Here is a 22,085-nt window from a genome sequence, read left to right as displayed (position 1 = left end):
CAAATGTGAATACAGAATTGGAAAGGAGGCTAATGTACCTTCAAGAAACTTAGGGTCAATTTAAGCACTGATCTTGCTCCTTTTTCTTTTTCTTTGATGTGTAAATGGTTAGAGTCAGCCTGATTCCCTGTTCCCTTAATATTGACTTGGAGTCAACTTGCTGCAGCATTTAGCCACTGAAGTTAACACGATCCTTTGTTTAAAGTATGCACACTACCCCCTCGTTGCCCTGGGAGAGACAACATGTTTTTTACTGACTTTGCTTTCCTTTCATTTATTAGTGCCTACTCTGTCCAGATCACTAGGTTAGATGCTCTGGGTGTCCAAAGATGAAGAGGTCCTCAGTATAACTTGCAATAATACCGCCAAGAAGAGATGCATCGGAACGGTCATCAGTAGGATTTTGGCATCTGACAGAGTTTTTATTTTCTCCCTTAGTGAAATTCAGGAAATGCTCGTCTCCTGCTATTGATGAATAATTTCAGAGTACTATGGATCATGTTGAAGAAACTGAAATCCTTGCAGCAACCCAGCGGTACTATGTGGAAAGACCTATCTTTAGTCACCCGGTCCTCCAGGAAAGACTGCACAAGAAGGACAAGATTTCGGAATCCATTGGGGATAAGCTGAAACAGGCATTCACGTATGTTGTTTCCACTTATTTCCTTTAATCTGTCATTCACTTATGAGAGAAGCAAGGTCAGATGTATAAAGAGAATCTGGCAATGTGGAGGAGAAAACAAATGGTGAGCACTCGTGATTTGCAGAGCTGTCCACACAGTTCATTCAGTGGTAGATATTTGATGGAACACAAGCTTCATTACATATTTCACCATATTTATTAAATTCCTTCTATGCTTTATGTCTGTATAAAGGTTTATATAAACAACCCACTTTCCAATTCTCCACGCACCTACGTAATATCCACCTCTTCCATTTGTCTCTCAGGAATGTTCCAACCCCTCTTTTTCCCACTTGACTTCTACTCCATGTGGCAACACCCTGAATCTATGCATTTAAGTCCCCAACCTAAGCTATCAAGGACACTCAGTGTCTTAGGACACTTACCATTCCCAGGCCAGCAACATGGCTGTGTAATACATGTATGCCTGACATGTGTACCTGATTGCACACCTGATTTTGCAAACCATCTGATTGCTGCCTCCTGAACCCTTGAGACCACAGCTTCATATAAGCTTCACAGTGACCCTGTGCTCTAGGTGTGACATCACGAGAGGTTGAAGGTATGTGCACTGGAGTCAGACTGTCTGAGTTTTGATCCCAGTCCCAGCCGCCCACCAGCTGTGCACTTGAGTTTCCTGCTTTGTAAAATGGGAATAGTAATTAGGGCTTACATCATCGAGTTCCTGGGGTTAAAACCTATTAATATATGCAAAGCGCAAGGCACATGGCAAGCACTATATAAATGCAGCTGTTATTAATATCTCAATTTTCTAAACCAGGAGACTGCTATGAAATCTGGTTTGTTTCACTCAAATTCATTGCTCTTGCCATAGTTGCCTGACATTTTGCTTCCCGTATCTTCCTGCATCTAATTACCAGATACTCTTAACCACTAAAGGCACTGTATAAAATACCATGCATGCTGCAGTAATGCATTATCCTTTTAAATGGAATAAGTTGCTTCCTCATCACCAGGAGGACTTGAGGCTGTCATAGTGGTGATGGAACTCATCTGTCCATACTCTTACTCACTGATGTCTTTGATTATAGGCATAGACTGGCAAAAGGACTGGCTGAGGTCCAGAATATAGTCTGTGTATCAAAGTTAATTAAACCATCCGGGGATTAAATGCAAAGCCTTGGTTTTTTCAGCATGGTGTTCACCTAACCAAGATAACCAGACATAGACTTAGCTACAGTGCTCCCGTGACAAATGGTGCTTTGAGTTTACCTAATCAGAGACATATTCATAAAGCTCATAATACCTGTGAAAATTTCCTTCATTTTATAAGGAAAGGGAAAACTAAGTGGGTAGATGCTGGTCATTGGTTCCACATCCAAGAGTTAACTCAGTTAGTAAATAATTCCCCTACTTCACTTTACACCAACACAGGAAGCACATTAAGGGTTTCACCTGTTGAAATAATAGCTTCTGGGATATCTCAACTATTTTGAAGCTAATTTTTTTTTTCATGGTCAGTTGTAGAGCATTAGAGTGGAGACAATTCAGATGTTCCTTTTTTTTTTTTTTTTTTTGCGTTACGCGGGCCTCTCACTGTTGTGGCCTCTCCCGTTGTGGAGCACAGGCTCCGGACACACAGGCTTAGCAGCCATGGCTCACGGGCCCAGCCGCTCCGCAGCATGTGGGATCTTCCCGGACCGGGGCACGAACCCGCATCCCCTGGATCGGCAGGCAGACTCACAACCACTGCGCCACCAGGGAAGCCCAGATGTTCCTATTTTTTAAAAATAATAATAAGCAGGTCTTCTTGTCTCTGACCTCTGCAAAGTAGAAGAGTCATCCTCGGCACCAGTTTTGAATTCTTCCTTACTGCTCCAGGATATGAGGAAGGGAAAATGCCTTGGTGTGAACTCTACAGAAATGGTCCTCATTTTACCTATTTCTTTGTCCTCCAGATGTACCCCTAAGAAAATACGAAATATCATTTACATGTTCCTCCCCATAACCAAGTGGTTGCCTGCATACAGATTCAAGGAGTATGTGTTGGGTGACATAGTCTCAGGCATAAGCACAGGTGTGCTGCAGCTTCCTCAAGGTCAGTAGAATATATTTCTTTCTTTCTGTCCTTCGCTACCATCTCCTCAAACAGTTGCTTGACCATTTTTCTGTTTAATTTCATCGTGATTGGAAATTCATAGTTTTTATCATTATAGTTCTAGTAACCTTCACCTGTTTAAAGGAATTCCCCAGAAATAACCCTTTTAAATAACCTTTTAAAAGCCCCGGAGATATTAGTTGTAGAATGTGGTAATACTGTTTTACAGACCAGTACATGTAGGAGCTGGCTGGGCATTGCCTTTCTCTCGCCAGGTTAATCAGTCACTCCATGAGCATGTTGTTGAGATTGTCCTTTTTTGTTGTTGTTTTTTTGTTGTTTTTTAAATTTTATTGAAGTATAGTTGATTTACAATGTTGTGTTTCTTTCAGGGGTTGTCCTTGTTCAGGTTCTTGACTTGTAAGTCCATATTCTTACTACAAGGGACCATGATATACTGAATTCTTGTGCCTTTGTGTGATTTTATATGTGATATAAGAATTTAAGAAAACACTCATTGATTATTCATCTATTCACACACATTTATCAAGTATCTGCCTGGCCGTCCCCATCTTCATGGAACTAACTATCCAATCAGGGAAAGAAACATGAAGCACATAACAGCACACATCAGTTTTTAATTGCAGATGGTGGTAAACACTGTGAAGGAAGATACAGGGCACTCTGACATGGTGATACTAGGGGGACCTAATTTAAGTAGGTGAGTCACAAAAACCCCTTTAAGAAGGTGAGATTGAAGTGAGACCTGAAGGACGAGTAGCAGGGAGGTAAAGAATGAGAAGAAGTGCACTTCAGGAAGAAGCGATAGCATGTGTGAAGGCATTTAGCAGGAAGAGAATTGGGTGTTTGAAGAATTATGAGAGAGGCAGGGTGCTAGGAGTGTGGGGAGTGAGGGGCTGGAGCCTGGCAAGGCGAGCAGTGGCAGGTGTGCACAGCCTTGACGGGACCCTTTGGATTTCGTTCTGAGCGCAGTGAAAGCTGTCAGCGTGCTTTTTTCAGTTGGGTATTTCTGGTAAGAGATCACTGAGACTGTCGTGTGGGGAGTGGACTTGGCTGGCGAGAGGTCACCAGGATGAATGTAGGGAGACCAATTAGAGGTGACAGTGACTCAGTGTGGTCAAAAGGTGATAATGGCTTGAACAGCCTCTAGGTAAGCTGGCAGAAAATCTATTCCCTTCTCCAGTTGCCCAAAAACTAATTACTGAACAATCGATTTGTAAAAAAAAAAAAAAAAAATTTTCCCAGTGATCAGTTAGCTGAGTTTTTAATTTTCTAAGTGACTGAGTTATCGAATCTATTAAATCTGTTAAACGAAAGCCTTAAATCAAGTTTAGGACCATTCTCCACAACAATTTTGGCACCAACACCCCAAGGATAGAGAAAAGGATGTATTTAAAGGCAGAGGTGAGGGAGGGGGAGGAGCAGACAGAGGCTCGGCATCCGGAGTGGGAAATAGGAGCTAGACCGACATTCAGTCAAGTTGGACTGACAGCGCCACAGGAAATGGCTGTAGTGAACGCACGTAAATGAATACGTCAAAGAAATCCTCAGAATTTAGCCTGGTTGGGTTTTCACTGAAGTGCCATTCCACAACTTTTTTTGGACCTGTAGACATTACGTAAACATCTACCCATTGAACTGTGAGCTCACAAAGGCTCTTCCTTGCCCTGTTCAGCTCCAAAGAGCCTGCAAGAACTTACAGCACAAGGTAGATGGTCAGCTGTACCCAGAGAAAAGAGCTATAGTGACAAAGAATATTCTCAGAATTGAAATACGTGAGTTTTCAGACTGAGAGCAACCATCAGGTACCCATCAGAATTCATGAAAAATTAACTTAAAACAGGACACACCATTGTAAAATATCAGAATACCAGGAATAAATAGAAGATCCCAAAACTTTCTAGAAAGGAAAAAAAAGTCACATAACCCTGAAATCATAACCTAGAGGAATCTGAAAAAAATAGGCATTACAGAAGGTCAACAGTTTATATCTACAACGATAAACCAAGAAGTAACAATGTGAACAGGTTATGTAGAACGGGTTTCTCAGCCTGTACCATGTACACTGGTGGTGGGGGGGCCATCCTGTGCATTGCAGGGTGGGTAGCAGCATCCCTGGCTTCTACCCACTAGATGCAGCAGCAGCCCCACTCCCAGGCTTGGTAATAAAAAATGTCTTCAGACATTGCCAGATGTCCCCTGGAGGTGGGCAGAATCCTCTCATGTAGGAACTGCTGATTTAGAAAAATGGAGATAAACGGTAGAAAAACAGCTGAAAGAGTTAGAAGTGAGTGCTTCTGGGGAGTGGAACCTAGAGTAAGGCAGAAGAGTGCTGGCTTTTCCTCCCAGCCTCCCTAGTACTGCTCGGCTTTTTATACTATGGACATGTGTTTCTTTGCTAGAAATAAAAAATATTTTTAAATGTAACATTAAACTTACCATATTGTTACATATGAAATAGGGATGCTTTCCCAACTCTTCTTTTGCTAAAATGTTCTTATCCACAATATGACAATGCATTACATGAACTTTCTAGTTATTCCAGACACTTGGTGAGGCCCCAAAGCTGAAAACAAAGGGTGTGTATTGCTTACACGCTCTAAAGAGGGATTCCAGGCCATCCATACAAAACGATGAGTGAATGACACACAGGCTCTCTCCTCGGTGCATCACTCCAACAGGATGTAAGGGGACAAGAAGACTGATACTAGATTTGGAATGAGAATTTTCGAGAGAAAGGTGAAAAAAGCCCTATGCATTTCCCCTCCACCTAAAGTTAAGGAAGGACGGAAGGACTGCAAGAGAATCACTTGGAGCACTGGACGTGTGTCCCCTGGAGTTTGTGGGCACTATTGCCTAATTCTTGCAAAAAAAATAAATCTACAGGTGAAAGGGTGTGAACTGCCTATGACAGCAAAATGAAGAGGACCCCTCCTGTGGGCATGGCCTGCACTTGCACAGTTTACTGGGGTAAAGCATCAGATAACTGGGCACCCTGGGAGGTAACCTGGCTTGGCTCATTTGAAAGGTACCTGCCCAAGAAGTCTGCCTACAGGATGAGCAGCTGCCAGCAGAAAGAACCTGGAGGAGGTGTAAGAACTGGAACCTGTAAGGGGCCTAGGTCGGTGGGGGCGGCATTACATCAGCCAGGGAATAGTACAGTGGGAGCTCCTCACTGAAAACGGGTCTCCAGAGAACCCTGAAAACACCCCATTGGAGAAACAGCTGGCATTTGGGCATCAACACCAGATTACAACTGCAGCAGTCAAGTAAGACTTCCTGCCGTTATGTAATTTGGGAAAGAATAAAGCAGAAAAAAACCCACCCCTGGCAAAGAGGAGACGACAAGGAAAACTGTCTCAGCCTGGGCTCTCTGAACACAAATATAGGATTCCATGTAAGAGTGGGATGGAAGGGTGGGCATGTTAAAACACATCTGCTTAAATTAACATGATTTTCACTTGTTCATCATAGAGAAAGAACCAAGAGAAAAACACACATAGCCCTCTGTTTTCTAATGAGCTCCCCGTTTCTGTTTGGTTTTTTATCCCACAGGTTTAGCCTTTGCAATGCTGGCAGCTGTGCCTCCGGTGTTTGGCCTGTACTCTTCATTTTACCCCGTTATCATGTATTGTTTTTTTGGAACCTCCAGACACATATCCATAGGTAAATCTTACAGTTGATATTTTAGTACCTTTCCTTTTGGATTTCCAAGCTTTGCAGTGTGCCAGAGAAACAGCATGTTTGTTATTAGGACATCTGCTTAGTAACAACGTTTGTTACTGTATACCCAGTAGGTGCTTTTAAAGAATACACTCCCCCTCAAGATTTCTAGAGCTAACAGCTTTCTCATAATCTGGGCATAATAGAAAAAGACAGTTTTCTTGTGTAAAAAGAGCAATTGTTGAAATCTGTGAAATAAGTGCTTGAGTGCATAATACAATTTGCCTGCATCTCTTTTTTTTCCTCTGTTTTATTAGTGATGCTGCAAGTTCCTAATTACCATGCATATAATGCATTTTCATCTTATTTTAGGCACTGAATTGTACTTGGTTTCTCTTTAGTGTATTTAGGATCAGATTTATATGGATTTCATAATAGTGTTGATGCTGCCTGAGGCTGCCACCAGCCAACACACACAAGGTCTCAGCTGTCCCTTGCTGGGTAACACCCCCCCCCCCAAGTTTAGCAGCTAAAAACAACCACCATTTGATTATCTCTCACAGTTCCTGTGGGTCAGGATTTGGGAAGGGCTCATCTGGGCAGTTTAGGCTCGGAGTCTCTCAAGCAGTTAAGAGTCAGGTGGGAGCTAGAGCCAGAGCAGCTACAGGAAGGCTGGACTCCCCCTCCCTCTCTTCTTACCACCCGCCCTCACCCTCTCTCCACGTGGTCCTGACTGGGGCTTTCTTGCCTGTAGGGCTGCAGCACAAGCGAGCAGTACAGCTCTCAGGTGGAAGCCGCATCACCTGTTGTTACCTGGCCTCAGCAGTCACGCAGTATCGCTTCTGCTGCATTCTTTTGATTACTAGCATGTCACAAGTCCACCCAGATTCAAGGAGAGAGGAATTAGACCACCTCTTCATGGGGAAATGTCAGGGTTCTAGAAGAGTGTGTGGGATGGAAGATTTTGTCACAGTGCAGTGTTATTTCAAGGAGGATTTATTGACCTTACCTGTGTCTCCTGGGGTACTGGAAACAACCACATCAGACATACTGAACATAATTTCCCTGATTAATGCTTCCTTATTTCAGGTCCATTTGCAGTTATTAGCCTGATGATAGGCGGCGTGGCTGTTCGATTAGTACCAGATGATATAGTCATTCCAGGAGGAGTAAACGCAACCAACAGTACGGAGGCAAGAGATGCTTTGAGAGTGAAAGTCGCCATGTCTGTGACCTTACTTACAGGAATCATTCAGGTAAGACTCACAGATGTGGAAATGGGCTCTCATTTGCTCATTTAATAAATATCTGTTGAGCACATTTGGCTGGTCTACATGGTGGATAGGGTCAGCCAGCAAAACTCCAGAGCTCAGGGTTTATAGCTCAGGAACGCCGGTCCCACTGCATGCCTTACTTAAATTGATACTGAATAGGAACTAGCTAGCTTCAGTTGGATACTTTAGAGATTCCAAAAGCAAGACTAGCTTGAAGCGGGATGGGTTAGTAATGGGAAGAGGGCCTGGAAGGAGCAGGAAGTGACATGACTAAGCCTACCCCCACTTCTGAGGGACAGAGAGAGTACGGGGGTGCCCATTGCTCCATGGGGCTCCAGGCCCTTCCAAACCTTCCGTTGTTTTCTGCATAACCAGTGATTGATTTATTAGCTACTTACTTGCTGCAGGTGCAAGTTTGTAGTATTAGAAAATGGTCCAGAAAGAACTTTTTAATGTTTTCTGTTGGTTTTAACTTCGTGACCTATCATGTGATTTATTTGTTTCTTTGTCATTAAAAAAAAAAAAGTTTTGCCTAGGTGTCTGTAGGTTTGGATTTGTGGCCATATATCTCACGGAGCCCCTGGTCCGTGGGTTTACCACTGCGGCAGCTGTGCATGTCTTCACCTCCATGTTAAAATACCTGTTTGGAGTTAAAACAAAGCGGTACAGTGGGATCTTTTCAGTGGTGTATGTAAGTAAGCAACTTCCCGACTTACTGGTACTTGTTTTCCCTTCTTTATTTTTCCCCCTTCTCTTCTGTATCTCTTTTACCTTCAAGGCTCACTTTTCTTATTTCCATGAATTTCAATAAAATGGAGGAGATTTAGTTATTCTAAGGCTTTTCTGAGAAGAGCACTACAAGGAAAATTAAACCTTAAAGTCTCATTTCTTTAATATATGATACTATCTACCTCACAAGGAATTTTTTGGTTAGGTCTTTTTTTAATATTTATTTATTTATTCGGCTGTGCTGGGTCTTAGTTGCAGCATGCAGGATCTAGTTCCTTGACCAGGGATCCAACCCAGGCACCCTGCATTGGGAGCACGGAGTCTTAACCACTGGACCACCAAGGAAGTCCCTGGTTACGTCTTTATTTGGTTATTTTACCTTGACTCTAGTTAGCTAAAGAAACAGCTTTTTTCTTAAGACAAATTAGATTATCTTTGGGAACTAACAAATAATTTAAAGGCATTATGGGATAATAGATCTCTCTCAAAAACTGCTTACTCAAGCAGGCAAAAAAATAAGTCTGTAAAGGATCTATTGTGTAACTGTCACAATTAACCAGTTTAATCTAATAAAATAGACATAGATCCTTCTACCCAACTCAGAGAAGATATAAATTATTTGCAAGCACGTAGGTAACAATGGTAATAACTGATCACGTTGAGAGTGGTCACGTAAAACTGATCACAAATTCTAAAAATGCAGTGTTGTTTCACATGGTGCAGTAAATTAGCAATCAATAACTAAATATAGCTTTAAAACCCCCATACATTTGGAAACCAAAAACATATTTTTAAATAACCATGGATAAAGAGGAAGTTATGAAAATTATTAAAACCAAATGACAGTGTAAGCACTACATACCAGAACTGAGATGCTGCTGAAGCTATCCTTGGAATGAGAGGTCTATAGCCTTTGGAGGTATTGATGTGTCAGACACTGTGTTAGGCAGAGCAGTGAGTTTACGGTCCAGTGGGAAGACACATAGTAAACTGCTAATCACATAAATATGTAATTAAGTACAAATTGTGTTAAGTGCTCTGAAGAAAAAAATCAGGCTGCTCTGAAAGTTGAATAGAGAGAGCTTTAGATTAGGGGTCTAGGAAAGTCGCTTTGAGGAAGTAACAGTTAAATTGAGTCCTTCACTGATTAGAATGGAGTCCAACTGTGGGAGCATTCCCTAAATAACTCAATTCTTCGTTTCCCGTAATAGCTGGTAACATGCTTCTTACTCTGAGATTTCTCAAAATGCCTTGTCACAAAGGAAATAGAACAGACAAGCATACTAGAGAATGCTCCTAGGCATTGATAGGAAAAGTGTGTAGCCTGGGCTCGGTGGTAACCTGCTTTCCCAGGGTCCAGATAAGTACTGACTGCATCTGGGGTGCCGAGACGGCAGCCTTAGGAGAAAATTAAGCGGCTTTCTTCTCTAACTTTCCTGGGCTTCTTTCCAAGCTTCAGCCACTCTCTTCCCTTCAAAGCTCACCTGATTCGTCTTTCATCTGCTAACAGTGATTTCTCTCCCTCTTTCAGCTCCTAAAAGCTTTTGTATGTATTTACCTATGGATTTTTTTTGCTGATATTACCCCTAATCCTTTCCTAATGCTCAGGACTCAGCTTCAGGGTTACTTTTCTGAATTTTACAATTCTACATTGAGATGTTAGCGTAGCAAAGAACACTGTAATATAAGATTGTCAGGTAAGGATTACAACTACCAAGTTGTATGACTGGGTAAAAAATGACTCCTAATTGGTGAAAGCTGCAGAGAGAGAGACTTCAGCCTGAGAACCTTTAGCTAGAAATGTCCACTAATGGGATGGCTGGTGTGAATTAGAGCACTAGACTGTCTCTGTCTATTCAGGGGCTCTTGCTTGATGTAACATCCAGTGTTCACTGTGTTACAGAGTACAGTTGCTGTGTTGCAGAATGTTAAAAACCTCAACGTGTGTTCCCTAGGCGTTGGGCTGATGGTCTTTGGTTTGCTGCTGGGTGGCAAGGAGTTTAATGAGAGATTTAAAGAAAAATTGCCAGCGCCCATCCCTTTAGAGTTCTTTGCGGTAAGTCAGCGTCCAGCAGCTTACGCCTACCTGTTTCTGTGTGGGGTTTAGAAGTGGACCCGGGAGGAGGAGACGTGACCTCTTTTCTCTCACTTCTGCCAAGAGAAGGTTGGAATTTGTCAAGGGGAACTTTTACAAATACACTGACAAGAAGAGAAAAGCATTAAAGCAGAGTCATGGATGATTTTTAAAATATAGCTGAAGTCTGTCCATAAAAATGTGAATGTAAACTATCTTTGAGTGAAATTATGGAGATTTTTCTTTTTCAAAGTTTTTATTGTCTAATTGTTTTATAATGAACATATAAACTTTAATAACCTGAAAAAAGTAAGCTGTTTCCATTCTGAAAAGAGCAAATGACAAAGGTTCTCAAACTTTCTTGGTTCCTGGCACTCCAAGGCCAAAAGAAATGCCTAAGTAATAGTTCCATTTACTAAGTAGTAAGGTCCAAACAACTTCATACGTATTTATGTCTAACAACTTAAGAACTGTTTGTAAAAATAATGCACATATATTGAAATAAAATATATTTTATGACATTCTTAAATCACCACAGTAATTTATCAATGAACGCGTATGGCGGCTGGTGGGCACTTCACAATCCCTCAAACCTGGGAATCAGATGGACACCACTACCATCATTTCCTGTTCACTTTGATTTTTGCATGGTACCTGCTTTTTTATCACAGTGACCACTGAATGCCCAGCTTTGCAAACATGTGGTGTGACTGAAAGGAATGTAGTAGGAACTAATATCGAAACTGTGAACTACCTCAAACTAGAAGTTTGCATGGTGTCTGACACGTGTCACTGTTTTCCTTGAAAGTCATGTCCCACAGTGTCCTGGTGAGTTCTCCTTGGGAGCCTGGAGCACTTTGGTGTATAGTTTTTTTTTTATTTTTTATTTTTGGTTTTTTTAACATCTTTATTGGAGTATAATTGCTTTACAATGGTGTGTTAGTTTCTGCTTTATAACAAAGTGAATCGGTTATACATACACATATGTTCCCATATCTCTCCCCTCTTGAGTCTGGTGTATAGTTCAGGAGCCACAAGGAGAAGAAATAAAACGTATAGGTGTCTGATCCAAATCTAGCTAAAAGTTCCAGCCACAAGAACCACTGGCTCGTATAGCTCACAAAGAAGCCAGGCCCTTTGACCCTTGTCCTTGCTTTCATCTTGTCTATACCCGAATTGGACTGTCTCTCACTGTTTTAAGACCTGTTCTCTCATTGGGGTTGGGCCCAGAGTTCCTGTTTCCTCTTGGAGAACAGCAAGAGGTTCTCAGCTCCTTCGCATGGCAGTGGAGAAAGGCAAGCCCTAATCATGAAGTAAATGATGAAGACTGACTTTCCTGGCTTGGGATCCTAGTTTTGTCCACTTTCCAGATTCTCTTTAAAGTTTCCTTCATGTTTTCCAGGGCAATGGTTCTCCAGAATTCTATCATTAAAATTATGGTTGAACCTGTTTTTTGTTTTTGGGGTTTTTTTTTAACTTCTTATCTGTATGCTCCTCAGAGCAAGGGAGAGGGAAGCCATACTGGAAAATTTGGGACAGAATCTTCATGACTCTCATTAAACATACAGTTCCTTTTTTATCATAAAATTGTTTGGGGTTCTGCATTCTCTTTCACAATGCATCTGTTTGTGTTGGTAGGAAAGCTTTGGTTTCAATTTATTTATCACTGCATAAAGTTGATGCTTCAGGAACTTGAGCCATGTGTATCCTGTGGATTTGAATTTTCTGGGCACTCCCCCAGTTTGCGATGCACAACGGATGTAATTAAGGGTGACAGACATTGCAACCAACAAAGAAGGGGCATTTCATCATAGCGGCGGGAAGCAGCCACGCCCTTGGTCTCTCGGGCTGCTGTGTCTGATAATGAGCTTACCTTCTTCTTGGCTCCCTGCAGCAGCCCCCTTTGGTGGGGGTCTGGCTCCCTTCCCTGGCCAGCCCTATGCCTTCACTCCTGGATAACCCACTCAGAAAGTTCTACAAGCAGTGGTTCTTTGGGATGAAGAAAGTTGCTGTCTCTCCTTCTGTTATTTTTCTCTTCTTGTAGCTCACTAAGGCTTGTACTTCACACACAGACTGAATCTGTGCCCCGACAATCCAGGCAACCTTATGTACAAGGACACTCCGTGATGGGCGGTTTCACCCTGACCCTGACTTGGCAACAGACATGGGAGAAGATAGCCATGGGGTGCTGGTGGAGGCCTCTAACCACCTTGTTGCTGCTGTCCTGGAAACAAGAGTCCATAGAAAGATTGTGCAATAGATCCAAACCTACATGTTATAATGATACACTGTCACTGTACCACCCTCACAATACGTATTTCATGTCCTTTATTTGTGCCACCTTGGCCAGAGCCTCATTTTACCTGCCCCAGAGGCAAAGCCAACTCCTGAAAGGTTTTATGGTTTCTTTGTTTGTAGCCAACTAGCCAAATGCCTCGGGATGGAACAGAACAAAGTAAAGAGAAAAGAATTCCAGGCCACAAGGAGACTGTAGAGTCAATTTTAATTTTGTGGAGAAGGGTCATTAGGGGAAGTTAGAATTGCTGGAAGCTAACTGTAATTCTTTTTTTAAAAAACCGAGAAAGTGAGAATAGATTTGGCTTGGCTAACAAGTTCTTTGAAGCTTATTTTTGTGGTGTTTGAATGTTCATTTCTAAAGGTACGTTTGGTTTTGTGTCTGTTTCAGGTGGTTATGGGAACTGGCATTTCAGCTGGGTTTAGCCTGCATGAATCGTACAATGTGGATGTCGTTGGGACACTTCCTCTGGGGTAGGAAAATAGTTTCAAGTAACCGTGTGACTTGAATAATCAAGGGATCTATTATTGCTTCGAACTCCTGCTTTAGTATTGCAATGAACAATCTTTTTTTTTCCTATGTATCAAATAGCTGAGGGTTTGGGGGGGGGTTGAGTTTGGTTTTTTGGGCTGTGTGTGTGGCGGGGGGTGGCTTATTGTGGTTAAGAAAAAAATAACATAAAACTTAACCATTTTAACCATTCATAAGTGTACCGTCCAGTAGTGTTAAGCGTATTCACATTGCTGTGAAACAGATCTCCAGAACTTTTTCATCTTGCAAATCTGAAACTGTACCATTAAACAATAACTCCCCATTCTCCTTTCCCTCCATCCCCTACTTTCTCTCTCTATGAATCCGATTACTCTAGTACTCCGAGTGCTCTAGTACTCTTGCCTTCTCTGTGACTGGCTTATTTCATTTAGCATAATACCAACGTTCATCCACGTTGTAGCATGTGACAGGATTTCCTTCCTCTTTAAAGCAATAAAATTCCACCTTATGTATATACCACATTTTGTCTATGCATTCATCTGTTGGTGGACATTTGGGTTGCTTCCACCTCTTAGCTATTGTGAATAATCCTGCTATGAGCATGGGTATGCAAGTGTCTCCTCAAGACCCTGCTTTCAGTTCTTTTGGATATATACATAGAAGTGGGACTGCTGGATCATATGGTAGTCTGCTTTAACTTTTTGAGGAACCTCCATAATGTTTTTGAAAGTGGTTGCACCATTTTACAGTCCTACCAACAAATGGCATGTGGGTTTTCGTCTTGTTCTGTTTCCTATTTAGCATTTATTGGTTTTTTAGATCTCTTCCTGGGTAGCTTTGGAGCTAAAAGCAAAAAAGCTTTGGAGCTAAAAAGCTAAATCTAGCCTGCCACTTAGTAGCTTTGTGACCTTGGGCAAGTCACTTATCCTCTCAAAGCCTCAGTTTCCTCCCCTGCTAGGTAAGCATGGTAATTGATGACTATCTCAAGAGCAGTTGTGAGCGTTACAGGAGAAAATGTGTCTAAAGCAGCCAGTGTAGCATTTGGCATGCACAGTGCACGTTCAAGACATGTTAATTGAAAGTTCTGTGGCTCATTATTTCAATCAGGTTCCTAGTTTTAAATCATATATTACTTCTTTGCTTCATCTGTTTTTCTTGTACCTAATTCTACATTTTAAAATTTTTACTATTATTTTTATATTTGAAGGAGTGAGAGTGACTGCGAGCCTCTCCTGGTCTCACTCTGTCCCTCTCTGATACTCTGGCTATCTCTGTACCGCTCTGCGTGTCTCTGTCTTTCTGTTCCTGGTACTGTCTCTTTCTTGCCACTCTGTTCTCTCTTTCCAAAAGAAGAGTCAGACATTTGCCCAGATGCTGGACCTTGACAGGACCTGGTGTGTTCCATCAGGCCTTGCCCCTGGAACCACCTAAGAATCTCCAGGGAAGCACAGGCAGCAGGAGTTGCTTTTTAAGCCAAAGTTCAGAAGCCTGCATTCAACTTCAGCAAACTGCTGTCATAAACGTGTTACTTATGATTCAATGTAAAGGTATAACACAGTGATAACCCTTGTTTTTCTATTTGCACTTATAATTTTTAAGTACTTTTATACCCACCATGTCAGTTGATGCTCACAATTACACTGTTGATCTGTTATCTTCATTTAGCAGAGAAGAAATTTCATTTATTCCCATTTATTCAGCATATGTTTATTGAGTGCCTATTATGTGCCAGGGACACAGCAGTTAAAAACAAAAGTGAACATGCAAGCATAAAAGCCTTTGGTCTCATGGAACTTATATTCTACTAGGAGAGATAGACAATACATCAATAGTGAGACATGCTACGAAGACAAGGGAAGCCAGGTAAGAGATAGGAGGGGCTGGGGTTGCTGTTTTAGGTAGGGTATCAAGGAAGGCGACATTTGAGAGACGTGAGTGAAGTTTGGTATGTCCCAGCCTGGACCCAGAACTCAATCTTCTGATACCCAGTTGTGTGATCTTTCCATTACCTCACACCTGGCTCACTAACATAATTCGTCATGTGATAAACATGTGTCTTTGGATCCAGTAGATAACCCTATTCAATAACTAATCACAAATAATCTACATGTGAATTTTCACGCTTAGATTTCTCCTTTTAAAAAGTCACATGCCACCATCATTCCTACCTAATACCTTCCTTTCCCTGTTGCATTATACCCAAATATGTTGCTTTCCCTCTACGTATGAGAGCTAAACTTTTTTTTGTTAATAAATTTATTTAATTTATTTATTTTTGGCTGTGTTGGGTCTTCGTTGCTGCACGCAGGCTTTCTCTAGTTGCAGCGAGCGGGGGCTACTCTGCAGTGCAGTGCACGGGCTACTCGTTGCAGTGGCTTCTCTTGTTGCGGAGCACGGGCTTCAGTAGTTGTGGCACGCAGGCTCTAGGAGAGCTAAACATTTTTTTTAAAACTAAGAACATTTTACCTTTTTGAAAGTTGGCTTCCCAGAAACCTTATCTTTCTGGAACTTTGCCCAAAACCAGGCAGGCAACCAATAATGCCTCCCTGACTTCCTATCTGTATACAGTCATACTGCTTCAGTGATCTGTGAGTCTCACTGCCGAAGAACAGTGGCTTATAACAATGTCCGTTTATCTGCTCGCAGTTTGTCAGTGTAGGTGGGGCTCAGCTGAGTGGTCGTCTCCCTTGGGGTCTCTCAGGCAGCTGCAGACTCTGAAGGGGTGACCAGGGCTGGAGGATCCAAGAAGGCCTCGCTCACATGTCTGACAGCTCAGCTGCAGTGACTGGAACAGCTGAGGGCTGGCTGGCATCTTCTCTCCATATGGGTCTCCAGCAGGGTAGCCAGGTTCTTTAGGTGTCAGCTCAGGGCAACAGGACAAAAGCAGAAGCTGCCAGGCTGCTTACAGCACTCATGCAACATCACTCCCACCACATTCTATTGGTCAAAGCAAATCACAAGGCCAGCCCAGATTCAACCAGAGGGGAAACAGACCACATCTAGATAGGGGAGCAGCACACAGAAGTATGCGAGGAATTGGTGGTGGTTGTATTTGGAAACAAACTACCACATTTATCTGCACACACACACACACACACACACACCATAAATATATAATACAGTGTCCAGAAAGTGACAGCTGACTGTTAGAGATCCCCTTCACGGCAATATATCATGTTCCTTGGTTTACTTCTCTTCACTCATTGCAGCATACATTCTTTTCTCATTCTTATTCCTCAGACCCAAACCTGCTGCCAGGCCTTCTCTCCTGGTTAGTGCTTATGTAGCAAAGTGCAAGGAAAAGACAGTGAGTCCTACAGGCAGACCCCCCGCGTCTGATTCCCTGCTCCATCTTCAGCAGATCACTTAACATCTGCAAGCATCCATTTTTTCACGTATAAATCCGGGTAATAATGGCACCCATCTAAAAGGATTGTTGTGAGGGCAAATGAGATGACATATATCAAGCATGTAGCACATAATCTAGGCTTAACATATGTTAGGTTCCTTTGCTCCCCTCCCTTTCCCTTACCTCAGAAGCTGAGACAGCCCCTTTGTCACTGTGATATGACACAGTATGAGAAATAGTGTGGGGAGACGGGTTCTTGTGTGGTTTTTGTTGTACTTAATAGATGAGCTGTTTGACCTTGGACAAGTTACTTGACCTCACTATGCCTCATTTTCCTCATCTGTAAAATGGGGATTATAATGGTACCTAGCTCACAGTGCTGTTGGAGATAGATAAACACAGAACCTGGCACAAGAGGAAGCGCCTAATGAATGACTGTAACAGTAATAATATTGTACATCAATTAATTGATATTGTTATTTAGCCCAGTGCCTTGAATTGGAGCAGGTGCCTTTGAAAACCTCTCTTGCCCCTTCCCCCGTACCATTCTGGGGAACACCTTTTCTGTTCTTTTAGGACAAAGGTTCCAAACTATAAGAATGGACCACAAAAATTAGGTTCCCCATTGGGGAGCTCCAGGAGCCACGCTTTTGGCCCCTCCAGATTCCTAAGATTCCCAGATGTGACCCAAGGAGTATAATCTGCTGCTGCTCATTTCCCATGTTAGACACTCACCTAAAGGGATCCAGGGAAGAAGCAGGGTCCTTACATCAAACAGCAAGGGAGAGCAGTGAGTACCTAGTGTTGCCCGGACAGTAGTAATTCTCTGATATGATAGCCCCTGTCCACCTCCCTCCTCACCTCAGTTTTTGGTTCGAATGTCTTGTGGCATCTGAGCGCTTCGCTGACCCTCTCCTCTACCTGCTCTGAGTCTTACTTACACCTGCCATACGGGCTGCCGTGAGGTATGAGGTTACTCCTTTTCTAAATAAAACGGCATTTGATCTCTGCTGATAACCCATTCAGGTAGAAAGCCGGCACTCTGGGGTTGGGGCCTGGAAAGAACTTGTGTGTCAAAGAGGGCCCTGCTTTTTGCCAAACAAGTACCCAAGTGTTGATCACCTCATCTGCAGATAATGCCCCCCTACAGTGCTCCCCTCTAGCTGCATGTTTTTTTCCAGTGGTCACAATGCCCAGGTTGAAGTCAGCTTCACCTTTCAGGCTGCTACCTCCGGCCAATCCGGACACCAGCCTCTTCCACCTTGTGTACGTGGATGCCATTGCCATAGCGATCGTTGGATTTTCGGTGACCATCTCAATGGCCAAGACCTTGGCGAATAAGCATGGCTACCAGGTCGATGGCAATCAGGTAAAACTCATTAATTTCCTGCGGATGTTTCCTGGTGGCACAGTCATCTTGCTCTACTATAGGAGACAAATAAACTGGATTTCTCCATCTTGGTAGAAAAAAAATTACTTTGGTGATGGATGTATTTGAAGCATGTATTTATTCAACACTACAAGTTTTTCGTGGTTTGTGTGCCTTAAATCAATCAGAACACTGAGGTCCAGACTCCTACCTCACCTCATCAGTAGGTGCAGTCTCCATGCTGAGGTGGACAGTTTGCCATACTCCTCTAGGCGCTATCCCTATTTTTAAAGCTCACAGCCTGAGAATCTAACGTTTTTCCAGAACCATTTTTACTCCACAGGAAAGCCTTCTCTTTGTTCACTGAACTTTGAGCTTATGATTCATCACTTAAACCCCACAATACATTCTTTGCCGCCTTCTTTTATAAGATAGCTACAGATAAAGTATTTAATCTGAATACCGTGAGCCATTATTTATTTCTAAGATAAATACCCAGTGTGTATTTATCTTAGAAATTCACACTGTGCACTTCTAAGAGGAGACGAGACGCTCCATGTTCATACGAGACACAGTAATCCGTCTAGGAAACCCGGAAGTTGCCCTGAGATCAGGACCCATTCACTGGTCCCAAGAGGACACTGGCAGGGGTTCCTTGATGAGCAAGAGCCCAGGCATTTAAAAGATGCCAGCAGTCCTGTTCACCAATAACTTTCTCTTAAACGACAAAAATATTTTGTCCGTTTTGCTGCAGTTTTCTTTAAAAACAAAAGCATTATTTGTGTAGAGAGTGTGTTTGGGAAAGAGGGGGCTAGGTGGTGAGTGCAACATTTATCTCCAACACAATAAAAATTCAAGGTGTTTTTCTTGAATTAATTCAAGAAATTAATGCGTTAATTCCTGTTTTGAACTCATGTTAAACAAATTCTTGTATCTGGAAAGAGAATGAAGAGACAGCCTGTACTGCTGAAAATGTGCATTAAATGGGCCATCATGCCTGGCTTCCTGAAAAATAACAGATCTCTTTTGTGCTTTGCTTCCACGTGGAAAAGGAGCTCATTGCCCTGGGACTGTGCAACTCCACTGGCTCACTCTTCCAGACTTTTGCAATTTCATGCTCCTTGTCTCGAAGCCTTGTCCAGGAGGGAACTGGAGGGAAGACACAGGTGCGTATGCAACTGGCCTCCAAGGTCTGGTGATTTGGGTGATAAACTTTAATCTGTTGATTGTATTCTGCCTGAAGATCCATGCTCCAGTGAGCTGTGTATGAATCAGAGAAAGGCATGATTGGTTGAAGCAAATCACAAGGAACTGAATCTACAGAAAAGGGGTATATTCGCCAGTCAAATCGAAAAATTAAACAACACTCCCTGCTACCAGTAAACCTCAAAGTTCAGACATAGGATGTTGTCATGAAAGCCTGAGAGTGAGTATGGGCAGGATGCCAGCACCATCCAATAGACCTTTCTGCTGTGATGGAAATGTTTGATATTTGTACTGTCCAGTATGGCAGCCACTAGCCACATGTAGCTCTTGAGCACTTGAAATGTAGCTAGTGCAACCAAGACCTGAATTTTTAATTTTATTTAATTTTACTTTTTAAGATTTAAATAGCCACCTGTGGCTAGTGGCTACCACTTTGGATGGTAAAAGTCTTATCTGAACTCTTCTGGCCCCTGTGAGTCTTGGGTCAGCACCATACATCTCCTCTCCCCCACCCCTGGCACGGGCATTTCATTCAGGGTATTTAAACATTTCAGCTTCTGGTTTAAAGGCTATATGAGGAACCAAAACCTCAGAAAGGGAGTGGGAATGAGTTACAGGTTTATGTAATGGTATGGATGACTTATATGAAGCCATATCTTCCCACAGTGATTATCAAAAGACTAAGACCAACCTATGCCCCGCCTCTTACTCAGGTCTCCTAAAAGCCCCTTCCACGTGTCTTCTCTCATTCAGCTTGCAGGTTGTTTGGCCTCATTAATGATTCTGCTGGTCATATTAGCCACTGGATTCCTCTTTGAATCATTACCCCAGGTATGTAGCTTAGATTTGGTGTGAGGTTTTCTCATGTATAGAGACTTTGCTATTTTATTTGTTTATATTTTTGTGGCTGTCTCATGGGTTTTTACTGTAACCCTAGTGAGGTGGTATGAGAAAGGGCCAAGGCTAGGATCAATATCCTGTTCCACAGTCTGCCAGCAACTGGGACCTAGGGAAAGCCATCTCAGCATCTTTGATTCTCAGTTTCTTTATCTGCAAAGTGGAGGTTTTGGTTTGGCTAATCTCCAAGGTTCTTCTCTCTTTGATCTTCTATGACCTTATACTCCGATTAAAAATTTGAGATGGCCTACACTCATAAAACGTTTAGTTACTGGAACATTTAATCTAGTAGGGCTCAGGAATGCTATAGCTTAGAGAAAATCATAGTGCAGGAAGACCATGGGTGAGATAAGTCCTTGAGTACCATTTAATTCTGAACCATTTAATTCTGAACCATTTAATTCTGAACCATTTAATTGACCACCATGCAGGTTTGCTACTAGGATATAAGCCTGGTTTTCAAGTCCCATTTTAGCTAACCAAGTCCTGAAAATCCAGGTGTTCTTGTCTCCACATGTACCATCACTGCCCTGTAGGAAGGGAGTGGGGAAAGGACGGTGGGAGGGCAGCTGCAGGACAGTGAAGGGCCAGCAGAGGGGGGTCTCTGGACACAAGAGGAGAGGCACGCATGAATGTGCTGTGTTTCAGGCTGTGCTGTCGGCCATTGTGATCGTCAACCTGAAAGGAATGTTTATGCAATTCTCAGATCTCCCCTTTTTCTGGAGAACCAGCAAGATAGAGCTGGTAAGTAACAAAGGTGATTACTAGGTGAATATGTCATAGCAACAAATGTATTGTTGCTGATAAAAATGTGAGAAAGATAAGTTACTGTGGCCAGTTATTATATGCAGTATCCAGTTAGGCAACAAGGCTAGGTACTCTGTTTGTGTGTGTGTGTGTGTGTGTGTGTGTGTGTGTGTAACTCTTAGGAAATTTTTCACATGATTCTACCTGAAGCTTTCTGTCTTTTGTTTAGACCATCTGGCTTACCACTTTTGTTTCCTCCTTGTTCCTGGGATTGGACTATGGCTTGATTACTGCTGTGATCATCGCACTGATGACTGTAATTTACAGAACACAGAGGTGAGTGCACAGATTGGCATGGGTGTGCATCCTGCCTGAGACTGCAACAGTGAGTTTAAACGTAGATCAAAGCTCGATCTGGTCAAAGTAAGCTCTTTGGTTACTTCTGCTCAGCATGAAAGGGAACTGAGGACTCATGGGGCTTGTTGACTAAATAAACAAACTGCCAAATGAAAAACTCAATATGATCGTGCCAGATGCTCTACTCTATCACAGTTTATAATTCCATCAGTGGTTTTCTTAAAAGAGCCTAGTTTGTCTCATGGTTCCTGCCATTCTGGCCCCTGTGGCACCCTGGCTTATTTACCCTCTTGTGAGGGTAAATGAACTGTGTGTTCTTGCAGTCTGCTTTGGCACCGGGTGCTGACATAGGTTTTGATAACATGGAGCAGACGCTGACACCAAGTTATCATATGTGGGGCTTCAGCGGTTCCTTCCTCCACCCTGAAATATTATCACCTGTCATCTCTTCTCCTAGTACGAAGCTGAGCCCAATGGGTAAGGTATAAAATAACTTTAAAAAAATACTCTGTTCATGATAAATAAATAAATCACTATAAAGAAAAAAAAAGGAAACATTATGTTTTCAAATAGTCTGACTTCGGAGTCAGACAACCTTAGGTTCAAGTCCTGGCTGCACACTCTATATAAGCTCTGTGATTTTACGTGACCTCTTGGAGCCTCCATCTCTGCCTCTATAAAATGAGACTATTACTTGCTGCCTCAAAGAGTCACAGTAAAGTTCAAATGAGAATAATGCACATGAAGAGCCTAGCACAGCGCCTGACACATCCTGTGCACGCAACAAATTTAACACGGGAGGAATGAAAATGAGGTTAGTCTGTTTTTGCCTGTAGTTGCAAATCACACGATAGTTCTTAAAGTTTTGAT

The 22,085-nt window shown here is 42.5% G+C and overlaps 1 protein-coding gene across 1 annotated transcript in view; it reads left to right on the top strand.

Moving 5' to 3' along the window:
• Positions 1-485: 485 nt before the first annotated feature.
• Positions 486-22,085, top strand: part of SLC26A5 (solute carrier family 26 member 5) — a gene marked incomplete at its 3' end in the record, with an annotated part of 30,145 nt that continues 8,545 nt past the window's right edge. Inside the window, exons 1-12 of the mRNA XM_082661460.1 lie at positions 486-643; positions 2,602-2,741; positions 6,318-6,428; positions 7,515-7,681; positions 8,226-8,390; positions 10,332-10,484; positions 13,189-13,271; positions 17,861-18,008; positions 19,061-19,174; positions 19,968-20,045; positions 20,760-20,855; positions 21,088-21,194. Coding sequence (XP_082517586.1) covers positions 492-643; positions 2,602-2,741; positions 6,318-6,428; positions 7,515-7,681; positions 8,226-8,390; positions 10,332-10,484; positions 13,189-13,271; positions 17,861-18,008; positions 19,061-19,174; positions 19,968-20,045; positions 20,760-20,855; positions 21,088-21,194 — 1,514 coding nt within the window. The 5' untranslated portion in view covers positions 486-491. The remainder of the gene's footprint in view (positions 644-2,601; positions 2,742-6,317; positions 6,429-7,514; positions 7,682-8,225; positions 8,391-10,331; positions 10,485-13,188; positions 13,272-17,860; positions 18,009-19,060; positions 19,175-19,967; positions 20,046-20,759; positions 20,856-21,087; positions 21,195-22,085) is intronic.

The sequence above is a fragment of the Grampus griseus genome, assembly GCF_964374135.1.
Source record: "Grampus griseus genome assembly, chromosome: 9".
NCBI lineage: Eukaryota > Metazoa > Chordata > Mammalia > Artiodactyla > Delphinidae > Grampus > Grampus griseus.
This window is presented reverse-complemented; position numbering and strand designations above follow the sequence as displayed.